The 24399-nt window shown below is 40.7% G+C and overlaps 1 protein-coding gene across 1 annotated transcript in view; it reads right to left on the bottom strand.

Annotated features, from left to right (window-relative positions):
• Positions 1 to 23527, bottom strand: part of LOC747025 (aldehyde oxidase 2-like) — a 116477-nt gene extending 92950 nt beyond the window's left edge. The window contains 9 exon segments of the mRNA XM_063791032.1: positions 2515 to 2641; positions 3153 to 3356; positions 8255 to 8403; positions 8405 to 8459; positions 12166 to 12227; positions 15370 to 15431; positions 20406 to 20566; positions 22362 to 22628; positions 23445 to 23527. Of these exon segments, the coding sequence (XP_063647102.1) occupies positions 2515 to 2641; positions 3153 to 3356; positions 8255 to 8403; positions 8405 to 8459; positions 12166 to 12227; positions 15370 to 15431; positions 20406 to 20566; positions 22362 to 22628; positions 23445 to 23527 (1170 nt within the window).
• Positions 23528 to 24399: the final 872 nt, after the last annotated feature.

Genomic DNA, 24399 nt, shown 5'->3' with positions numbered 1-24399 from the left:
GCTTAACACCATGCTTGTTTCCTTGTCTAACTTCACCAAGTCCTTCCCATCTTTATGGTTGAGCTTGAATTCCACACCTCTTTCACCGTACGTCCTTTGGCTCTCTTATCTCTATCATTTCCTACTAAATTTGTATCCAGTTCCATGTGATTGGCACTGAATCATTCTCTAGTTGAACCATAATCCTAAGTGACACTATAGGTATATGCTGACCTGCCTGCCTGCTTTTCTGCCTCCCTCAATTCATAAAACAAATCGGAGCACCTACTGTGTGTCAGGCATGTTCTAGGGGCTGAAAGCACAGACATGTTATCCACTGTCAGGAAGTCAACATTCTCTTAGGGGAAGACAGTCATAACCACACAATTGAATATGTCAGTTATAATTTCAGATACGATAAGTGCTATGAAGAACCAAAGCTGGGTAATAGGGTGATTGTGAGAACGGGTGCTTGCAAGCAACCCCTGGTAACTCATCATGGTGATTACAAAGCATTGCCGTACCAGCAGCTGTTGCTCAGGACCCTTGTTATGAAACTGAAAAGCCTCAACTAATGAATCTCTACCTTGTGAATTACTTTTCTTTACCTTTCCATCCCATTCTGTATTATGAGTTTGAAAAAAAGAAAATATAAATATGTTTTATATTTATAATTGCTTATGTTTACAGGAACATAATGGTTCAATAGGTAATATACAAATGTTTTTGGATTCTGTTTCATCAACAAATGTGAATTCACTCAGCAGAGGGAGCTCATGCTTTAATTTTGGGAAACTGGAGAGAAAAGGCTCTTGTAAACAGAGCCTGAAGTAGGCTTTGTGGCTCTCATTTTAAATAAGACTTGTTTACAGTACTTCTTGAAGCCGAGACCAGTTGCTTAAGAATGGTTTGATTTTCATTTGCATAAACAGATGTGACATTTTGGGGCAGAGTTTTCTTCAATAAGGTTCTGTTTTGCTTACCAAAGAGACCAACTTAGACCAGGCATCCCAGCTCAGGAATCTAAGGATTCATCTAGAAAGAAGGTAACTGTCCATAAGTTACCTACGTCTCTATGGCTTTTCCTATTACACCCTGAACTCAGAACATACACTTATTTGACCTGTTTTAACATGACTGTGATTTGGCATTGAAAACTTACAAATAGAGGTTTTTGCCCTTTGAGATTATAAAACAGATATTTATTGAGAGTTCAAAGGATGTTCAAAGGATATTAACAACAAGGTGATTTAGGTTCAAAGGCAAAGACTGGGAGAATGAATCAATTTTTCAGATAAAGGGCCAGCACCATGAAGTTGACTCAGCGGTGTTGAAACCGCAGGTAAAATCAGCAACAGAAACCTACGGGGGGTGTGTGTATGTGTGTGAGTGTGTGTAAACTACAATTTTCCAGTTATTCAGAGAACTATAAAATGACTGAAAAGGCTGTTTTAGGTCAAAGTTTTTCTAGCATTATGCATGCTCTTATTGTGCATTTCTACAAGAAAAAAAGCAACATTTAAAAAACCTACTTTTTATTATCGAAGAGATTCGTTTGTAGAAAATACAGGGAAAAGTGTTGAGGAGCATAACAAACACAAGTTATTTTACTAGTGCTTGCAACTTTATATATACCTTCAAAATTAGTGTATGTAGCATTTAAGCGGGTATCTATTTTTGTCTTTTCCTTAAAAATCCCAGATTTTCCTCAATCAAAATTTAAAAGTCACTAAAACTGAGCTAATCCAAAAAAAGTCAATTTTGAATGCATTCCATAGATTGTGGAGAAATATTCCACTAATGATAAAGGAAAATATTTATGTCAAATACACTTATTGCATCACTCTGTAATTATTCCTTTATATAGCCACATTTCCCACAATACTATTAGTTCCTAGGGAAGAATTCATGTTTTTTTCGGGGGGATTGATTTACCAGCAGGTAACCCAGTGCCTGGTGCCTGGTAAAAGCCTAATTACCTATAAAATTAATAAACAAATGAGTATTTAAAAATAGTTTTATTCCACCTGTACTTTTCACCAAAAAATGTTGATCTAAAGAATTGAGTCCTAAATTTTGGGGAAAACACCCATGCCTCTCCTTGTTGGGTAGCTTTGAAACAATTGTTAAAATTGGTTCTTCTGAGTTAGAGAAGGGAAAACCGAAGGAATACCTGGCAAAGTTCTGTGGCCTGCGAAAACGGTGCTTGCTCTCATCTGCTGCTCTCATCTGCTACTGGAGGGAAGAAAAAGGCTAAGTACGCCCTGAATCGTGGAGGTAGTTAGAGACAGCTGAAAGACTTCTGGGTGAACAACAAACATTTTGTTGAGCCCCAGCTCTGTGTAGAAAATTGAATCTCAACAGAGGATGTACAGTCTTTACCAGGATTTTCTGAATCTAGCAGACATTCTAAAGATCCTATGTGGTTCAGCATTACAGTGTCAAATATGATTTCCTCCAGCCACATGATCTCATGATTTGCTTAGCGTCAAATAGCCTGAGCTTGCTTTACCAGAACTATCTGCAACATCAGGATCTTGTTACAGTAAATGAGAAAGCACCTTCTTTTATGTTAATCACTATAAATAATTCCAAAATCCTTGCAAGATGGATAATAATTGGATGGAAAACTTCTTTGAATTTCATATCAGGCCCTAAAAGACAGAAGGATTATCATTGGTGGGAAATAAGTCAGCTAGATTTCATTTTGCAAATCACACTATGATTCAGAAGTGATAATTACAGATCCTAATAAAGTGAAATAAAACTATTACAATTGTGGCTTGTTTTCCTCCTCAGTAATTTCCCCTATATTGGAACTGAGTTTGATCCAAGCAGTAAATCATCTGTGGATTTTTTCACTCTAGAACCCAATAAAAGAAACATCCATTTTATTATTTACTGACGTTTTAAAAGAATGGAAATTTTAGCCTCAGAAAATTTAATTGCATTCTAGAGTTGGAATGAGAGGCCAGATTGCTCTTTATGAGCCAGATGTATTAATTACATAACGAGTTGGGCACAGGGGGTGAATTTTAATCACCCAGGAATGTATTTTGATTTATGAGTAGATGCTGCAACTTACATCTCCTTTCGCTAATCTAGGTTTTCAGTATACAAAGTGAAAACGGGGTCCTCCTGCTTCCCCATGAACTAAGGTTTCCCATCATAACAGGAGGGTGCTGGGGTACCTAAGTTTCAGCCTCAGAAGATCTTTCTGGGTTCCTGGAGTGATCCAGGTAGTTATCTCCCCTTGGAAAGTCAGAGACCCCAAAAGAAAATGGGGTCTCAAATGGAGACCCCAAAAGAACATTCTCTGCCATTCTCTGCAGTAGACAAATGCAGACTTAATGCTGATGTCAATGACAAAACACACACTTTATTACAGCTCACAAACTGAACAAGAATGAATGAAACCCACCATGGATAACAAAACACATAGAATAGTTGCCTAATTGATTCATAATAGAATCCACTGCTTTGCATATTTATTTTTCCATCTCTTATAGCTTAAAAAGAACAAAATGGATTTTAATTAAATCTTGACTTATAAGAATCCTACATATCAGTGATGAGATGTCTAATGTCAAATTTCCAACTGAAGAAATAATTATTGACTAAGTTATGAATGAATATAGCGCCTTACTAGAGAATTAACTATGTGTGCATTTATTGTCAGGCAACCATGTAGGATTGAAAAACAGAGTACACCAGGAGACCCAGGTTCTAACCATGGCCTGGCCACTAAGTAGCTAGGTGAGTTTAGGAAAATCCTGGAACCTCTCTAGGCCTGGCTTGCTTTATCTGGAAATTAGGTATTTGACTAGATGGTATAGAAAGTGCTTTTGGCTCTCGGAGGCCATTGAAGTATGGGCCACTGTGGCTCTTCGACCCCATTGAAGTGTGGAGTAAGGCTAACTATTGTTGAACAGCAGAAATACGGTAAAAACATAGAACATTAGATTAACTAAAGCTGATGGGGACCTTCCTCTCACAGGCCATTATTTTTTCCCAAGCAAGATTGAGGAGTCTCACAGCTACAGTTGAAAACTGGACTTTTCTCAATTAGCAGATGTAGTTAATGGGCAGAATTTCTTCAAAGTTTTCCTCTTCTCTATTTCTCTAAAACCAATGGCTGTGATAGCTGACAATAAAATGAAATGAACAAGTATAAAATAAATATTTATGAGGGCAATTTGCAAATAGTTGACCATGCTTAATTGGATAGCCTTTTTCTTTTTTTCCTTTTCTCTTCTTTTCTTTCTTTTCTCTTCTTTTCTTTTTTAATGAGCTCTGTGCTCCCAGTTTTGATTCCATACAGGATCATCTATTAAGGTAATATTTTCTAAGTCTAAAATTGTTACTATTCCACAAGGTCTAATTAAATTTGCCACTATTTTTATAGTGCTCAACAAAGAATATGGCATTCAAGGAAAAGCCTTTGACTTCTGATCACTCCTTCACATTTATTACATGAGTAAATCTGAGAACCACTGATCTAGCTTTACAGAAGAAAAAAACAATGAGGCCCAAAGAGGGAAAGTGAGCTGGCCAAGGTGACACAAATGGTTAATGTGAACAGGACCATGAACCCAAGGGCACCAGGCTTCTTGGCCAGAGTCCTCTGAAACTGAAATAGTCCCACGCACCTGGAAGAAGAATGGTTTAAACAATTTCTGCAAGTTACTAATGAACAAGGGAAACATTTCTCAAGTAGGAATTGAATTGCTTAATTCATCTGAAATTAACTTTGATGATATCCCTGCAAAAATACTTTATGCAAAATTATTTTGTTCATTGTGGGAGCTATTGAGAGGGCAGATCTTTTGGTGGAATTTTCCAGTTTCATAGATGATTTCACTTTGAATGATTTCAACACTGAACAAAAATCATGGTGGAGAGGCTGCTGGAAATTGAGTAATAATTAAAGGCAGATTAGCTACGTGAGAATTGCCTTATCATAAGGTTCTGTAAATGTTGCTGTAAGTTATGTGATTTGCTGGAAAGATGACAGAGAGATGGGAGCCCCTGGGAATGGATTACAACTCTGATTAATGAAATAATGCATGTGTTCCTCTCATCAGGGGAGGCCAACGCTTCTCAAAGTGTAGTCTAGAGATACACAGAGGTCCCCATAAAACCTCCAGGGGCCCCAAAGTCAAAATTATTTTGTAATGAAAGACATTATTTGCCTTCATCCTTCTCATTCTCCCATGAGTGTACAGAACTTTACAAAGGGTGCTTAACGTGTGTCATCACAACTGGCTGAATGCACAAGCAGATAACACGATTCCAGCTGCCTTCTTTTAAGCCTGTATCACAGAGATTTACAAAAATGTAAAACAATGCCACTCCTCTCACTGGTTTTCCTGTGGAAAAATATAGTTACTTTTCATGAACAATGTTATTTACGCTAATGTGCAATGGGTTTACTCTTGTTACTTTTAAATAAATTAACGAATGAATAAATGTTTAAAATGCTTTTCCAGTTTTAATATCAAATACTACAAATGTCAATATTTAAAATCCACATAAACAAGGCTCTTTGGGGTCATTAATAATTTTAAGGGTGTAAGCAGCCTGAGACAAAAACGTTGAGAATCACTGTGTTAGGCATTTGTGACACAATGGTGAACGCAGCACTCAACAGTGCCCTCGTGGAGCTGGCTTGAGTTCACAACCTAGGGAGTAAATAGGCAGTCAACTGGGAATGGAAATAGCCTATAGGGGAAGGACAGAGTTCTGTGGGAGCACAGGGTGATCCTCTTGAATTGGAAGGACTGTTTCAGTGAAAGAAATGAAGAAGGCATTCCTTAATCATTGCTTTAGACTTCATCTCTTCCATCTCTTAAACATTCAGCCCCTGCCTTTTAATTTTATTCTCCCCCATCAACATTAATTTATTTATTTTAGTTTAGTTTAATTTAACTTAATTTTATTTTTTGAGACAAAGTCTGGCTTTATTGCCCGCTGGAGTGCAGTGGCATGATCTTGGTTCACTGCAACCTTGACCATCCCAGGCTCCAGAAATCCTCCCATCTCAGCCTCCTGAGTAGCTGGGACTACAGATGTGTGCCACTATGCCGGGCTAATTTTTGTACTTTTTGTAGAGATAGGATTTCACCATGTTTCCCAGGCTGGTCTCAAACTCCTGAGCTCTAGTGATCTGTCTGTCTCCGCCTCCCAAAGTGCTGGGATTACAGGTATGAGCCACCATGCTTGGCTTACCAACAACATTTAAAACTACACAAGCTCCTTCCACTAATAAAGAAGGCCAAAACCCCAAACTTCATCCCCAGTTCCCCTCCATCTACTGCCCTTTCCATTGCCTCTCCCTCAGCAAAATTTGCAAAGATTTTGCAAAATTCTTTTTGCATCACAGACTTCATTTCTTTCCCTCTCTATCTTCAACACACTCCTACTGCTTTTGTGAAGATTAACAGCGACATCTGCATCAGTATTTTCAGTTCTCATCCCACTTGGTCTCTCAACACTTGCTGTATTTGACCAATCTCCTTCTCTTTTCTTGAGATGAAGTCTTACTCTGTTGCCCAGGCTGGAGTGCAGTGGCGCGATCTTGGCTCACTGCAAACTCCACCTCCTGGGTTCAAGTGATTCTCCTGCCTCAGCCTCCCCAGTAGCTGGGACTATGGGACTACAGGCATGCACCACCATGCCCAGCTAATTTTTTGTATTTTTAGTAGAGAGGGGTTTCACCATGTTGGCCAGGCTGGTCTCGAACTCCTGACCTGAGGTGACCCACCCGCCTTGGCCTCCCAAAGTGCTGGGATTACAGGTCTGAGCCACTGCGCCCGGACCTGACAAATCTCCTTCTTAAACACACTCTTCCACTGCTTCCGGAATACCCCAGTCTTCTGAATCTTGCACCCCCTTGCCACCCTCTCACTCTCAGTCCCTTGGGTCTACTTATTCTAATACCCATTCTTGAGCCTTTGAAATTCCACCGGCTTACACCCAGGGTCTCTTCTCAACTACACCCTCATCAGTACTCCTGGTTTTGATCTCAATGATCAAATGTAAATTTATACAACCCACCTTGACCTCTCCTCTGAGCTTTCAACTACCTACTTGATACTCCCCTTTGGATTTCTTAAAAGGATCTTAAACTGGTATGTGAAAGTCCAGATTCCTGATCTGTCCCCTGAAAGGTGGTTCTACTCCAGAATCCATAACTCAGCCTCTTACTATGTAAATGCTAAGTCTAGGAGTCACTCCTGACCCTCCTTCTTGTCACCCTTTCCTGGGCCACTGTGGTAACCATCTGTTACCCTGCATTCACTTGTGTTCCTCCCAATCTTTTCTCCATACAACAGCCAGAGGGATCTTTCACAGTAGTAAATATGATATGACTTTCCCCCATTCAAAGTCCTTTAATGGCTCCCCCTTACCCGTGCAAAAAATTCCTGCCCATCCAATCTGAATTAAAGTCCCACCTCCTGGCCTCCACCTCCCTTTCCAGCCTCCTACTATGGGGTGAATGTGGGTGTCATAGTCAACTCTCTAACATGACATGTCCTTATCATTTGGAATTGCTTGATTTCTTTTTAATTCCCACATTCTGCAAAGCCACAGACCAATGCACATGACTTTTACTTTGCCTAGAATTCCCTCTCCATGTCCCATTTATTCTCCTTCTTCACATCTTGATAACATGTGTTTATAATTGAAGTTTATCTCCAGCTTAACTCTTTGTGAAGCCTCCCTGAATGCTCACCGTGTCCTAACTCTTGCTCTCCGCTATACTCCCAGAGCCTGGGTCGCAAGTCCCATGTATAACCCTCTTCATGTTCTGCTGCTGGTGGTTACTGACAGGTCTGTCTGTCTCCTCATTGGCCTGTGAGCTCCTTAGGGGCAACTGGTTTGTCATTCCTGTATCCCAAGTGGCCAGCTCAGTGCCTGGCACTTGGAAGTCTCCTAAAAGAAGTTTGTGAAACAAATATGGGTGAGTCCAAGGAATGCCTGAGGGAAATATTAAGAAAATAAAAGAAAAGGGGGCAGTTAAATGCTGTCAATCTGTGCGGAGCTGCTCTGGGAGACAGGAAGGCTGTTACCGCCCTTACCTACTCATCACGCGCATCCTGGCTTTTCCTTCTGGCTTCATAAAGGTGCTTGTGTGGCAGAATGGACTGTGCGAAGGTCCTGCCCTGGACCAGAGGGAGAGGAGTTCCATGAGGTGAAATATCAGGGAAAAGGTGCGTCCACCTGGGGCCAAGTCTGGGATGAAAAATGGTTTTCATAGGTTCCTGAGGGTGACAGTTGTACAAAGGCCTCCTTGGGGGCAGAAGGTGGCAAAGGCACAGCTGCAGATGGGCTGATGAGACTGTTTATTCCCTCGCAGTTGGCATAAAAGCAGAAGTAAATCAAAAGAAAGAACACAACCGTTAGTTCAGATGGAAATAGCAAGTTCCTGGGTTGGGTCTACGGGCTGACATTCTTCTTTCTTATACAATTTGGTACAAATCATAAGGGAAAAAATTAATGTTTCAATTTTTCAGTAAAATCAAAGTCAAAGTTTGATGAGTGTCATGATTGTTAACAGCCTACTGTTGAGTTTCTCCTCTCTGGTGGGCCTGGACTGGGTACTGGGGACACAGGGGGCTGAGAGACAGCCCAGCCCTGCAATTGCATTCTGGCTGGAGAAGGCCGGGGGTGGGAGGAGCGGAAGGAAACTGGCAGCTGTTAAGTAGCTGCTCTGTACTGGCAGCTGGAGACAGATGAACTGCAAGGAGGGGTGGCAGGAGCTGAGCATCAAGGAGTGGTACAAACACAAGCTCCCCAGGAAGCCAGGGAGAAAAGGGCTGCAGAGGCTCCTCTGGGGGAGCTTGTTCTTACTTACTTTTCTATTGGTGTCAGAAGCATCCAGCGTTGCTTCAAGGAGGCCATTCCTGGTATTGCCCTTAGTCCCTGGGTCACTGGGTCCTGTGGCCCCCTCTCACCATTCCCATCCCTCAGGAGCAAGGGAGGGAGGAGGGAGAGGACAGGGAATGGAACCAGCACAGAATCAGATGGGAAGCTGTTCCCTGGGTGTAGAAAGAAGTCAAGCAGATCCTCTTGGCGACACAGGGGAGGCTAGTAAGAGACTGGGGAGAGGCAGACAGGACTGTGGAAAGTCTTCAAAGCAGGCCTCAGATTTGAGACAGAATTCTGGGGCCTGGGAGAGTTACTCTGAGTTTCTGAACCAATATTTCTAGAAGATGAATTTGACTGTGGTATGTAGTAGTTCCCAATTCCAGGCCTGCTGACTGGTCGCATCCATGACCTGGGGAGGTTTGTAAAAATTCAGAGCTTGTCCTGGGCCATACTACAGGTGGTTCTAATCCAGTAAAATGGAGGGGAATCTCAGGCAAAAACATCTTGAAGAAGCTTCCTAAGCAATTCTGGGAAATTTGAGACCCTGCTATGAGTTAGGTTGCATGGGAGGTGTTGGAAGGAAGGTGACCAGATAGAGAATCTGTTGTAATAATTGCAGTGTAATTGAAGATGGTCTGGACTCAGGGAGTGCAAGTGCAGAGGACAAGGGACAGATGAGCCTGCAGACCGATACATGAGCCCAGCATCAAGCCTTGGCTCTAGGGGAGAAAAAGCAAAAGGGTACCAATAGCATTAATATGGAAGTCAGGAGAGAGTTGTTTAGTGGAATAAGGTGAGGGTTATGATGAACTCAGAACCAGGTATGTAAGGGAAGGGTCAGAAAAGAGAGCAGAAGTAGAAATGGATTCAGAAAACATATGGAGATGTCACCTGGAGTCTCAGGAATGGATGAGTCATTAGGTGAAGAAAGTGCATGCAGATAATTTAGCTACAAAGGAAACAGGGAGGATGAATGCAGAGAGCGAGTGGGAATGAAAGCAGCTGCATCTATGGGAAGGGCTGTCTCATAGATGAGGGACAGGTCTACCCAGGGTTAGCCCATATGTGGAAGTGGCAGGACAGCAGATCTCAGCTTAAAGTAAGAAATGGCTTCTAACAGATCTGCTGAGAACCTCCCAAGCCAGCTCTGACTGTCAGCTGGTACGGTTTACCAGTTCTATTGGGACTTCAGCATGATTAGTTGATGCGTTGCAGGGAGGTGAAGTAGGGAAAATAATAGCTGAAGAATGAGTAATGTTTAAACTAAGTACCATACTAGGTTTTTTTGTAATGTCATTTTTTATGCCTCTGAGAGATGAGGCCCCCATCCTGGAGTTTGTTCTTATTTACATTTCTATTGGTGTCAGAGGCATCAAATGTTGCTTCCAGGAGCCCATTCCCAGTATTGCCCTTTGGCCCTAGGTTGCTGGGCCCCCTGTCACCATGCCCATCTCCAAGGAGCAAGGAGACCCCAGGGTTAAGGGACATTCCACCAACAGCCTGTACCCCATCGCTGAGCCACAGGCTGTTGGCACTCATGGCCTCAGAATTTCCTTCCCAAAAGGCCCGAAATCTACTTCCACAGCCCACGTGGGCCTCTGCTGCAGTCTCTCCTCCCAGAGAGGACAGATACCCATCTAGAAGCTCACCCCTAGGCCTGAGCTGTGGCCAAGGGGCAGCTGTTTGGGGAATGGATGGAGCTTGGACAGGTGAGTTGGGTGTTCAATCTGTGATGCCAGCAATGTGGAACAGAACTGGGGTGGGAAGAGAAGAGAATGAGATGTCTTCTCCTTATATTCTTGCTTTGCGCTTGCAAATGCTGGGGGGAGGCCTGACCCTCCTGTAACTCCAGGCCGTGATATTTGATGTCCACTGGGTAAACAGTCTATACCAGTCTTTAAAGTCCCCCCTACCCTTTCAAATATAACTAGGAATCAAGCAAATTTGGATTCTAGAGGGAATTGTATTTCTGCTGTAATTACTGTACCATCCATAGGAATTTCTTTTTGTTTAAACTTTTTTTGCATATGATTATAAAATTAATGCATGTTCATGTAAAAACATCATGTAGAATTGCTGAAAAATCTACAGAAGGGAATAAAATTACTTCATATGAAGTAGAGATAACCACTATCAATGTTATGTGTATTTCCATCCACTCTTTATGATTGCTCTGTATATATGAGATTATACTATGCTTATACATTTTTTCTATAAATCTGGTATCAGAGTGCTCAATTTTTAAATTTTTTCACTTCAAACCATTTTTATTTTCAAATTCTTTAAATATTGCACAAAAGAGATTTTCCAAGATAGTATAAATTCCAATCACATGGTTATGCCATGAAATACTTAAGCAATCCCCTATTGTTGGACTTTTAGTTTATCTCTAATTTTTTTGTAATTATAAGTAACATTGTGACAAATATCTATGTACATAATAAATATTTGACTTACCTTAATTACTCCCCTAGAGTAGATTCCTGGTGGTGAAATTGCTGGGTCAAAGAATGTATACACAGAAATGTTAAATTTCTTGGACATTTTCTAATTTCTACAGCTTTTGTGAGCCATCTCTTGCCGAAATTGGCTCTAAGGACAATTATGAACATCAGTTACCAGGAAAAACTGGCACTCAATAAGCAATTATTATGTGCAGTCACTGTACTTGGAACTTTCAGCACCTCATTTATGTCTATGATTTAGCCTTCCCAACAATTTCCTTGAAATATTATCCCAGTTATACCAAGGAGGAAATTAAACTGGAGCTGGAAAGTTACAGAGCTAGGATTCAAGCTAGGTTCCATCTTGCCAAGGCTGGTGTCACCATGCTGGTGCCATGTTTGAATAATTACTATATCTTGCAGGCCCTGTATGTGGGGTCCTTTTCTCCCAGATAGACTTGGGTTTGCAGCGATTGGGGGAAAACGGAAGGAAAGGAATAGAAGGACTGAGAGAAAGATAATTGTTCTTAGAACTCCAAAAGCCTCTTGCACCAACACCCCAAGCCCCAATAGTCAGGGGTTCATCAAAATAGATCAAAGGGCTGCGCAGAGGCCAGACAGTATGTGGTCAGCATGATATTTTATGTTTTACAGACATGATATAATTTACACTTTATAGTCATAATCCCATTTTACAGATAAAGAAACAAAGGTTTAAAATAAAGTAAAGGTTTAAAACAAAGGTTTAAAGGTTTCCATGATAGTGGAATCAGAATTTGAGGCTATGCATTCTGATAATGGAGTTCATGGTCATAAAACAGGTAAAAGAGGGCAGAAAAAGAAAGACTTATACTTGCTTTGTTCTTAGGGCCTGCTTTTTTCTTGATCCAAGCAACATTTACCTTCCCCATTCATTTGGCAGCAAAATGAACTCTATAGAAGAAAACAAGAATGGAAAAATCAGAGAATCCTGGAGTTGTAAAATACCACTAGAGGTGATGATGATGATGATTATGATGATGGTGGTGGTGGTGGTGGCAGCAGTGGTGGTGTGCTATGGTTCAGAGACTAGGGAGGAGCAGGGAGCAGGTTACCCCAGGGAGGACAGAAAACCCTGGTGCCCCTGGTGCCTCCTAAGTTAGAACAATATCCACTGAGTTGCCACCAAGTCACAGGGATTTGGCTCCACTGAAGAATTCTTCAGTGGAGAAGCTATGGCCCCTCCATTTATTTCAGTCTGGGAATCTAGCATTGGTCTTTTCTCCATGCTTATCTGACCCAGTGATCTAGCCAATAAAATAGATTCAAATAATCTTTAAAGCCACAGGGAAACTGGAAATGAAATACAATCATCCCTCAGTATCTGTGGGGGATTGGTTCCAGGACCACTCACAGACACCAAAATCTGCAGATGCTCAAGTGTCCTATATAAAATGGAATAGTATTTTCATGTAACCTACACACATCCTCCTGAATACTTTAAATAATCTCTAGATTCCTTTTACTACCTAATACAATGGAAATGTTATGTAAACAGTTGTTATACTGTATTATTTTACAGTTTTTTTTTTTTGACAGAATCTTACTCTGTTGCCCAGGCTGGAGTGCAGTGGCATGATCACAGCCTACTGCAACCTCCGCCTCTCTGGCTGAAGCGATCCTCCCACCTCAGCCTCACAAGTAACTGGGACTACAGGTGCATGCCACCATGCCTGGCTATTTTTTTGTAGAGATGGGGTTTCACCATGTTGCCCAGGCTACTCTCGAACTCCTGAGCTCAAGTGAACCACTTGCCAAGACCTCCCAAAAAGCTAGAATTACAGGCGTGAGCCACTGCACCTGGCCTTGTATGGTTATTGTTATTTTTTTCTTAAATATGTTTGATCTGTGGCTGGTTGAATCCAAGGATGTGGAACCCACAGATAAGAAGCGCTGACTGTATAGGTGATGATGGAAGGTACCAAATAATTTCAAATTATGAATGAATGAATTGAATTGAATTGAAAAATGATCAAATAAACAAATAGATCTCATTGTAATTTGTCTTACTTCTCCAGCTCAGGTAGTTAGTTGTCATAATATTTATAACTGCTATGCAGAATAATAATTATTTGACATCAATTATTCATGTCAATTTTGTTTACATGGCTCTCTAGTCTCTATTCTTTAACCTTTCTTTTAGACATACAGTCATGTGTTGCTTCAGGATAGGGATATGTTCAGAGAAATGTGTTAGGTGATTTTGTCATTGTGGGGTCATAGAATGTACTTATGCAAACTTACATGGTAGAGCCTACTACACAGCGAGGCTGGATGGTACAGCCTATTGTTCCTAGGCTGCAAACCTGTACAGCATGGTAGTATCCTGAATACTGTAGGCAATTGTAATGTGATGGTAAGTATTTGTGTGTTTAAACATAGAAAAGGCAGAGTAAAAATACAGTATTATAATCTTATGGGACCACCATCATATATGCTGCCTGTCATTGGCCAAAACGTCTTATGGAGCCCATAGCTGTATTATTTGCATGTCCCCTTTGTTATTCTCTTTCTCACTTTTCCACATTCTTTTAACAATATAGGAATCTAAACATCTCTGGGTATATAATCTCTGCAGTTTATAATGTATCTTTTCAATAAAAAGTTTGTATTTTTAAAATTAATGATTCCATATAGTCTTTCTTAGCTACTTCCTATAGGGTTGTTTTTTTTTTTTTCAGTTAAGTATAATAAAAAAAATTTGGTCTTTGTCCCCAGTTGGTTCTTGGCACAGAGCTTTCAAAACACTTGGAATTTTCTGAGTTATAGGGGTGTCTTTTGTTATTCATGACAAGCCTCTGGATCACATCTGAGTTTATGCTAATGAGACATCTTAGGATAGGGCCCCTACGTGGATGGCCTCAGGATGACTCTGGTGAGCAGAGAGACCAAGTGATTGGAGGGTCTTCCACCCACCTGTCTCTGAGGGAACAGCGGGGATGCAGATAAAGCTCTATACAAACCCTTGAACAAGGAGATTTATGACCTTCTGGGTTGGTGAATGCATCCACATGCCAGGAGGCTGGTGCACCTCAACTCCACCGAGACAGGAGCTCCTACGCCCAGGACCCTTCTGGACCTTGCTTTATGTACCTTTCATAGTGCTATTCTTCTGTGTCCTTGACAATATCTTTATAATAAACCAGTAAATGTTAAGTAAAGTGTTTACCTGAGTTCTGTGAGACATTCTAGCAAATTACCAAACCCAAGGAGGAGTTCGTGGGAACCTCCAATTTATAGCTGGTAGGTCAGAAATATAGGAGGCCCAGACTTGCGATTGGCATGTGATGTAGGGGATCTTGTGAGACTGAGCCCTTAATTTGTGGGAGCTGCCACTAACTCCTGGTAGATAGGGTCAGAATTGGATTAAACTGTAGGATACCAGCTGGTGTCTGGAGATTGGAGAATTTGTTGGTGTGGAAAAAAACCGCACACATCTGGTGTCAGAAGTGTTTGTGTGAGAGTGTGGAGAAATTATGTGTTTTTCAGAGCGTGGGATGTGGAGGAAGTGGGCAGAGGAAGGTCTGAATCTAATGCTCTATGATTGCTACACATTGCTGAATGGCTACTGATTCCACGCAGCATAAAAGATGAAAATGTTCCTTCTCTCTTCCCCATCTACCATGAGTACTAATCAAAGATGGAAGCACATTCCAAGAGGACATAGGGATTTATTTCACAAAAATGTTTAACTTTGGTGGTGACTCAACAAAAAGTGCTGCTGAAATGGCAGCATGAGAAATAGACTGTTTTCCTATCAACAAAACAAGATGTAAGGAAGATGGCCTAATTCGTTTTCACTTGAAATATGCTATTTTATAAACTTCAGTTTCAAAAAGCCATTGAGGTGCCACCTGTCTGTGTTTCTGAGAAAAATACCTAGTTACCATCACTGAGTTGGGTAAAATGTGAACCATTTTTCTCTAAGACACAATATTGTGCTTTCCTTGAAAACCAATCCTGCATAATGCACATGATGATTTGCGACTTAATCCAGAACTGTTGGCTCTGCAGCTATCAGTTGTTTCATACTCACAAGACTGAAACTTTTCCCACTATCCACAATGGGTCTCTGTCCAGTACAGCAGCATAAATTACCTGGGAAGAAGGAAATACACAATGTTTTGACCCAAAGACCCCTGACATCTCTGCCCTGACATGTCTCCCTTGTTTATAGGTAGGTCTCGCATCACTCCTTCCCCCCAAATCATATTAAAAATCTCAGTTGTTTTTCAAGACTGAACTAGTGTTATCAGATGGCATTTAGGATTCAGTTCTTGCACTCTTGGCAAGGGTGAGGAGAAACGACAAAAGACAGAGGGATTCCCACAGTGGGTACAAGTCACATGCTGGAGATGTGTACACCTTGTGACCAGAGGCACTGATTGCTTTTGTTCCAGACTATCTTTTCAAGGATGCTTGTATAACAAACAGTGTTGGAAGATAAAGACAGTGTCTCCCTGCAGAAGAATAAGCAAGAATGTTTACTGTCCAGTAGAATAAATAATGTCACCTCTGGGAGGCTTACCACCCATTATGAAAGATTTGAGCTGTCTAAGTTCAGGGTTCCTCTCCTGTAATGAAACTCATTGCATGAGTGGGCATCAGCTGGTCCTCTTCACGTTACCTTGTGGGAATTGGGGATCAGGGAGCTGATGTAATCTACTGCTCTAGCTATGTTGTTGCTGAGAGTAATCAAGTCTCTTGTCTCTGACCCAGGAGCTTTGTGTCTTCTGTTGGCATCCATCAAACTGTGACAGGCTAAGTTGTTAGCTTGTAAGTAGGGTAAAATCTCAGGCCTTTTCCAGTTTTTGATAGCAGTGGATGGTATTGAAATATCTTATAATATTGAAAAGACTGACCCTGACACAGAGGTAGTATTTCTTAGAAAGATTGAAAAAGCATGTTTGGAAGCACGGCTTCTGGGTCTAATCAGGATGTCATTGTATCATCATTACTTCTCTATCTTTTTAGGCTAGCGGTTCTCACACAGACCCTCAAAGTCATAAATGAATATATACACAACACTTTGCACAACACTTTGTGGGTTCATGGACCCATTAAAGATATTAATTATACCTGAATCAGAACCCCTGGTCAGGACTGATTCTCCTTAAAGTTAAGGACCACATGCCTACTGCTAATAACACAATAGGCACTCAATTAATGTTTATAGAGTGGTGCATGAATACATTAAAGAAAGAAAGAAGTTAGGATACTAAAAATGTACATAGATGAAACTAAAATATGAAACCAAAGAGTACACTAGTTATATTGGGGAAAAAAGAATAACAATAAAGGAAGTCTCAGTAATTCTCCAGAGAAAATGACAAGAAAAATGGTCTTGGGAAAATAACTAGTTTTGATGAGATGGTTAAGAACATGAATTCTATGACCAAATTACCAGGGTGCAGCTTCTGACTCTTCCACTTGCCAGTTGTACAACATTGGGCTGTAACTTCACCATTTTGTACTTCAGTTTCTTCATCTACACAATTAGCATATAGTACTTAACAGAGAATAGTGTCTGGTACATGGAAAATACTCAATAAAATTAGCTGTCATTGTGGTGTCTAGATATCAAAGCATAGGCTATAGGTGATAAAAGAGGAGGATTTGAAATTTTGGTGCAATGAAGCTACTCATGTCTAATACTCACCACCAACACCTAGAGAGATGAGATTCAATATCAGAATCTGGCAATGAAGAAGGAAGGAAGGGAAAAAAGAAAGAAGGAGAAGGAAGGAAGGAAGAAAGGAAGGGAGGGAGGGAGGGAGGAAGGGAGGGAGGGAGGGAGAGAGGAAGGAAGGAAAGGAAAGAAGGAAGGAAGGAAGGAAGGAAAGAAGGAAGGAAAGAAAACCAACACAGGAGGCAGGAACTGCATGATCATAAAACATACTTTTTTTTGAGTCATTGCCAGGTTTATTTACTTATTTGTTTAATTTTTTTTAATTTTTATTTTAAATTCAGCATACATGTTCAGGTTTGTTACATAGGTAAAGTTGTGTCATGGGGGTTTGTTGTACAGATTATTTCATTACTCAGGTATTAAGCCCAGTACCCATTAGTTATTTCTTCTGATCCTCTCCCTCTACCCTCCAATAGGCCCCATTGTGCGTTGTTCCCCTCTATGTGTCCATGTGTTCTCATCATTTAGCTTCCACTTATAAGTAAGTAAGAACCTGTGGTATTTGCTTTTCTGTTCCTGCATTAGTTTCCTAAGGATAATGGCCTCCAGCTCCATCCATGTTCCTGCAAGGGACATGATCTTCTTCTTTTTTGTGGCTGCATAGCTTTCCATGTTGTAAAAATACATACTTTTATTTATAAGTGGAAATCCAGGAAATTTACAGGAAAGAAGGAGGTAGAGATCATTTGGGTAAGAGCCTAAAGAGAAACAAACAGCCAGAAATTTGCCTAAGGCTCTCTTGTGCACACATTCTGGGCCACAATGCTTGCTGAAGGTAATTGTCCAGACATACTATTCCTTTTCTTTTTTTTTTTTTGAGACAGAGTATTTCTCTGTCACCCAGGCTGGTATGCAGTGGTGTGATCTCAGCTCACTGCAACCTTCGCCTCCTGCGTTCAAGTTATTCTTGTGCCTCAGCCTTCCAAGTAGCTGGGATTACAGGTGCGCACCGCCATGCCTGGCTAATTTTTGTATTTTTTGTATGGATGGAGTTTCACCATGTTGGCTAGGCTGGTGGTCTTGAATTCCTGACCTCAAGCGATCTGCCTGCCTTGGCCTCCAAAGCGCTAGGATTACAGGCGTGAGCCACAGTGCCCAGCCTTCCTTGGCTTTTGATATCTGCCTCAGTTTTTAGCAAAATGCTGAGATTTTCTTCTTGTTTATTGAACCCAGCTTCCTCTTTGACTCTTGGATCTGTTTGAACACCTAGTTTCAAAGCATCTCCTGCAGCCCTAGTGTGGGACTCCTTCATACTTCCATCTCCATCTTACCCATTGAACCAATCTTTAACTGCCAGTGGGGGTTGGACAACACAGGCTATCAGGTCCAATAAAAGGTATGGGTGGGTTATCTCTGAAGCAAATTACAAAATTGGAACAGAAGGATACAGCTGGAAAAGGATCCTTCAACCACCCTTCTTGAAAAAGAGGGGCTAAAAAATTCTTTTATGTCTCAAAAGTCAGGGGAATCAATGAGAGGAATGGCTGCCAAGTTAACCGCAAACTCTGTGATGTGAAAGTGACAGAAAGTTGGGGTACGGGGTCTTCGGTTTTGCTCTACAGGGCTGTGGGCTGTGAAAAGCCAATTTTGGAAGGTACATAGCAGCAATGGGACCTCTCCCATTGGCCAGAAACTGCAAAAAGAGAATATAGCACAAAAGGCATAAGAAGCACTCAGAAATGAAATTTGGAGGATACAAGTGTAAATGAAGAAGAAATAAGAAGGCTATACTCAGATTGGTCTCTGATTAGTAAAAACAAAGAAAGATGAATAAATGATGAAAGCCATGGGACAAAACTGGAGATGAAGGGAAACGTGTGACACAGAGCAGTGTCAAGAGGCTAAACATCAAATTGAGATAGATTTTGTGGAAAATACTATCAACAACAAAATGCATCAAACAGAGAACACATACACAGCTCAAGGAAGATGGAATAATGTTAATAGATGTCAGAGGGAAGACGAAACTCATTCCTATTTTTGCCTCTGTATTTCTCACAAATGAATGCTTGGTGAACCTAAAGCATCAGACAAGCACAGTTAAAAGAGACTTGAAGCCCAAGATATGTGGAGATTTTAAGAGAGCATTTAGCCTCTTTAAATTTGCTCAAGGGGTCAGAGTAACAAGATGAATTATGTCCAATGACTGTGAAATAATTTGTAGGTGGGACTGTGAAACCATGGTCAGTAAGCTTTTTGAGATATCATGATAAACCAAAGTGGTGCCAGAACACTGGAGACAGGCAACCATTGATCCTGGTTTTCAAAAAGATGGGTTATAAGGCGAGGTTGACTTCATTCTCAAGCAATTTTCTGAATCTATTCTGGAATGGATTATTGACAACAGGGCCTAGGAATGATGGCTCCTAAGAGGAGATTGGGTACCTCAAGAACGTTATTTTTTCCCAAAAGGGAACATTCATTCCCTTTTGGGAAAAAAATTCTAGACTGAGACTCTGATCAATGTCATAGACACATTGCATGGGGATTTAAGGGGCATTTGACTCACCTGTGGTCCTCTGTGGAAAGGATATAGGAACGTAAATGCATATCACAGAAAGGCTTGTACTTAATTAAGTAACAGGTCAATGTTAAGTGTTGATTTTCTCATAGTTCTCTGCTTGGCTTATTCTGTTCAATATTTTAGTCAATAACTTATATAAAAACAGCAGGCAGTGTTTATCAGATTTGTAAATAGCAGCATAAAAATTTAAAAGTATCTTGACAGGATAGAATGCATATGTGAAATTTAATCAGAATAAAAAAGTTTCTGAAAGGACAAAACAGTGGAAATATCATTTTTAAAGTCTTAAGCCATTTTAATTACATGCAGGTTTATGAGTCATAGTGTTTTTTCCCAATTCCTAAGAGTCTATGATTTCATAAGCATTAATAACACTTCAGTAATAATTGCAGCAACAACCATAGCAAATAATAATAAAAAAACCCCAAAAGGTCACAGCTTCTTTTGGCTAGCTCTAAATACATAATTAAAAGATTTTAGAGTCGTAATATTTCCAAATACCATTCCAGTAACATTGCAATTGCATCAAAGACACCCACACAAAGACTGTTTCAATAAGCATATGCTACCCAAATATATATTACATTAAAATTACCAGAAACAACTGATATGGTGCCAAGAATGTAACAGTCATGTGGAAAATTGACTTTACTTTCTGGCTGACTGCCTCAGTTTCCCTTCCTGCTAAGTAGGAATGGATAATTCTTGCCCACACTACTCAAGAGGTGTGAATCATAAAGATCAATCAATAAATTTTTTTGAGCCTTTTGGCCTGATCCCCTGGATGAAAATGCTCCAGCATCTCTGCTCCTCTTGGAAGGACAATACTCTTCTACAGTTGAAGAGGTTAGAGACTTACCACTCAAGATTTCCATTAATTGCTCTGTGGAGAGTTCTGGGTGGCTCCTCAGGACAGTGTAGATGGTCATCACCATTTCCAGGGTGCAGAACCCACACTGGGGGCTGTGGGCTTTAGCAATTCCTTCGTAAAAGCAAAGGACACAGGGCTCCAGGTGGAAAGTTTAGGGGTAAGAGTCTCTCAGAAATGAAACAGAGGCCTCTGATTGGTACAACTACAGGTAGGTCCACAGCCTGTCAGGTAGCAGCTGGAAGTGCCATGATTGTTCACATTTCGGATGCCAATGGAGGCTTTCTGGGAAAAAACTCCATTGAGGCAGTTGGGAAAGGAAGTCCTCAATGTCAGCCTAGTGCATCACTTCAAGGGCAGAGTTTAGATTTAACCAAGACCACAGACATAGGGATTACCTACTTTTATTGTGTTCTCTCCCCATTCTGCTCCCACTTGCCCCTCCTCCTGAAAGGAAGTTAAATTGGAGGGACTTATTGCCAAGGCTTCCCTCCACAAAGAGAGCTCCAGCTTTTCCACTTCACACTTTTTGTTCTGACCTGGGAGGGTAACTGGCATTTTCTTCACTTTAGGGCATTTTTACTAATGTATCTTCAGTATGTAAGTTTAAAAATCTTATAAAAACTTGGCCCTGGCCGGGTATATGGTGGCTCACACCTCTAATCCCAGCATTTTGGGAGGCTGAGGCAGTTGGATCACCTGAGGTCAGGAGTTTGAGACCAGCCTGGCTAACATGGCGAAACCCCATCTCTACTAAAAATGCAAAAATAAGCTGAGAATGGTGGCACGCACCTGTAATCCCAGCTACTCATGAGGCTGAGGCAGGAGAATTGCTTGAACCTGGGAGGCGGAGGTTGCAGTGAGCCAAGATCGCACCACTGCACTCTAGCCTGGGCAACAGAGCAAGATTCTGCCTCAAAACAAAAACAAAAACAAAAACAAAAACAAAAACCTTGGCCCTGAGACAAACACACACTGTTGTGTGCCTCTGATGTAGTGAGAGGATTCCTGAGGGCCAAAGAACCAGCAGGCTAGTGACCTTCCTCCCCTGTGACCTTTGACTCAGTGATTTGCCAACAACCTTCATGGAATACAAATTCCTTGTGATGGGAGAGGGTATTTTTAGAGTAAGACATAATCTTTATATCCAAAGGTTTATAACTTGGTTTGGTGTGGGGTACTCAACATATATTGTCATTTTTTCTTCTTATTTTCTGCCTCCTGTATCAACATCTATAGTCTTGACCAAAGACTATTACGTAGCAACAAGCCAAATTAAACATTCAGGTCACAAAATTATTCTTTCTGGCTAGAATTATCAGCATGACTATTTACACAGACCAAACATAGAATACGCTTCTATTCTATGTTAATAGAATATTATTCTATTAACATTCTTATTAGAATAGAATATTATTCTATTCTATTCTTAATTTTTATTTATTTTTAGAGATGAAGTCTTGCTCTGTCACTCAGGCTGGAGTATGGTGACCCGATCATAGCTCACTGCAGCCTCAAACTCTTGGGCTTGTGATCCTCCCATCTTAGCCTCCCCTGTAGCTAGGATAACAGGCACACACCACTATGCCCAGCTGAGTTGTTTATTTTTTTATAGATGGGGCCTTGCTATGTTGCCCAGGCAGGTCTTGAACTCCTCGGCTCAAGCGATCCTCCCACCTCGGCCTCCCAAAGTGCCAGGATTACAGGTGTGCACCACTGTGCCCAATCCTTTTTCTTATTTTATTATAGGAACCATAATAGATGTGAATCATCCCTTTTTTATGTCTTTGTGGCAGGACTCAAAGCATTCCTAGGGAGAAATTCCTCCCTGAGGCAATGAGATGGTCTGAAGTGACAGACTCGGGGTGGGGGGAGTCACTACCTCATCACCACCTCCTCCACATTTTTATGGAAGTGTAATAAGCCTCAAATAGTAATCAATAAAGCTGCAGAAGGAAAAGGGAAATTAAGAATGGGTAATATTTCTTCTTGTAAAGGAGACAGAGACCTTCACCTGCCATCTGTGTCCTCTGAAACCATAAGCGATCACCCAGACAACGAGAGAAGCTACCTAAACCCATTGTTATCCTCAAATGTGCTCTTACCTGAACTGGGTGAATCCTGGGTTAGGTGTTTCCTACACCTTCTCTGGTGGTGACGGCAGCTCTACAGAAAAAGGAGGCGGGCACCAGGCAAGCGGTGACAGAGAAGTGACTTCAGAGTTTACACAGTAAAGCCAAAAAGAATTGGCACAGTGACAGCAGCAGTGTTGAAAAAGAAAACATGTATTTAGATGATTATAATAGTAATTACTTTGATATGAATAAAATTAATTGAGTGAGTGTTAGAGCTGGGCCATGACATAAATGATCTTGAATGTATAATAGTATGGCTACCTAAAAATAAAGAGTCTACTACTTGGAATTAAGAAAGCCATTTTTCTTTCCAAACTATCTTGTTAAAATTAAAAATCTCAGGAATTGAAATGGTTTCTAGTTGTTCCTATGCCCATTTCAGTTTGTTGGTTGTGATGGTTGGTCAGATAATTAACACATTACCCTTCAAACAATCTCTAGTGTGATTTTATAAAAAGCCTGGAAGGTGTGGGGAAGAAGTTAAATGAGACCAACTGGAAGGCAAGTCATTCAATAACTTCACTAGAGTGTAAGCTGTACGAGGGCAGGTAATTATTTGACCAGCCATCACACTGACAAACTGAAATGATGCATGACAGAAGGAAAATGTTCTATAAGTGCAAGAGAAATTGCGGTATCCAGAGGTTTTTTTTTTTTTTAATTTGCTTGCTTTCTTAAACAAACAAAAAGATATGATATTTTCTTAGAAAAAACAGTAAAGTTACTTCAGGGTCTGAATTTATCTCAATGACCTGCACAGAGGAATTGATTATATAGATTGAGTCAGTTTTCCCTGTGGCCCATTATTTCTGAATAGTAAGAATCATTTAAAATAGGTTGGTTGATCTTATTTGCCTGGCTTGATTAAACATCTCTTTAGCAATTACAGAGTTACATGACGCTGTACTGTATTTGACTTTCTTTTGGCAGGACAAATATTTGGCTTTGTTTCAGAGGATAACCAACAAGAATTTGCATTGTAACACAACCCTGGCTTGAAGAAAATAATAAAAATTTATGAAATATTGGGTAGCTATACACTTTTAAAATTCTCGCATTCACAGTTCAATAAAAGAATGGAGACTTGAACTAAGGGTTTTAATTCTCATCACCACTTGCAAAACATACTCTTTGTTCTTTGATCAAATTTGAAAAGTTAAGTAAGCAAGACCTTGGCAGCAGTAGACAAATAGCATTCTTTTGGTATCCACAGGAAAACATTCGTACAATCCACTAGCACTTCCCTTTAACAGAGAAATTCTAGAAGAGTTGCCATCTCCCTAGTGGAGGAAATACGAAGCAGTAGAAAAAAACCAAACTTTGGGAGCAGTCAGATGAAAGCCAGGGTCCCTCTAGTGCTTGTTAATTGAGGGATCTTTGGGAGATTCTTTGGGAGCAGTTGAATGAAAGCCAGGGTCCCTCTAGTGCTTGTTAATTGAGGGATCTTGGGCACGTTACATAACCATTCTGAGCCTCCACTTCTTTTCATAGCCGCATGTGGAGTGTGCGACATGCAGGGCGGGTATGCTCGGTTTCAACTTTATCTCTTCCTCTTGGCCAACGATGCTAAAAACAAGGATATTGGGTTGCACATCAGGCACAGTGTCAAGGACAATGAAAACAAGGAGCACCAATTCTAGTCATAGATGATGCCTTAGCTAAATCTCAAGCACTCGGAGCAAAGTGGGCCCAGACAATTGTTTGGCCCATTCACTTAAATGATTTAAGAATCCCTGCATAAAGGACAACATGTTAAAATGTCAGTGAACTGTGAAGTTTATTCCTGGCTTTCTGGATGACTTCTCTTCCATTCTTGCCAGTCAAAAGTTTTGTAATTATTTGCAAATGAT

This window comes from Pan troglodytes, chromosome 13, assembly GCF_028858775.2.
Source record: "Pan troglodytes isolate AG18354 chromosome 13, NHGRI_mPanTro3-v2.0_pri, whole genome shotgun sequence".
In the NCBI taxonomy this organism is placed as follows: domain Eukaryota; kingdom Metazoa; phylum Chordata; class Mammalia; order Primates; family Hominidae; genus Pan; species Pan troglodytes.
Note: the sequence above shows the minus strand (reverse complement) of the source record. Positions and strands in the feature narration are given on the sequence as shown.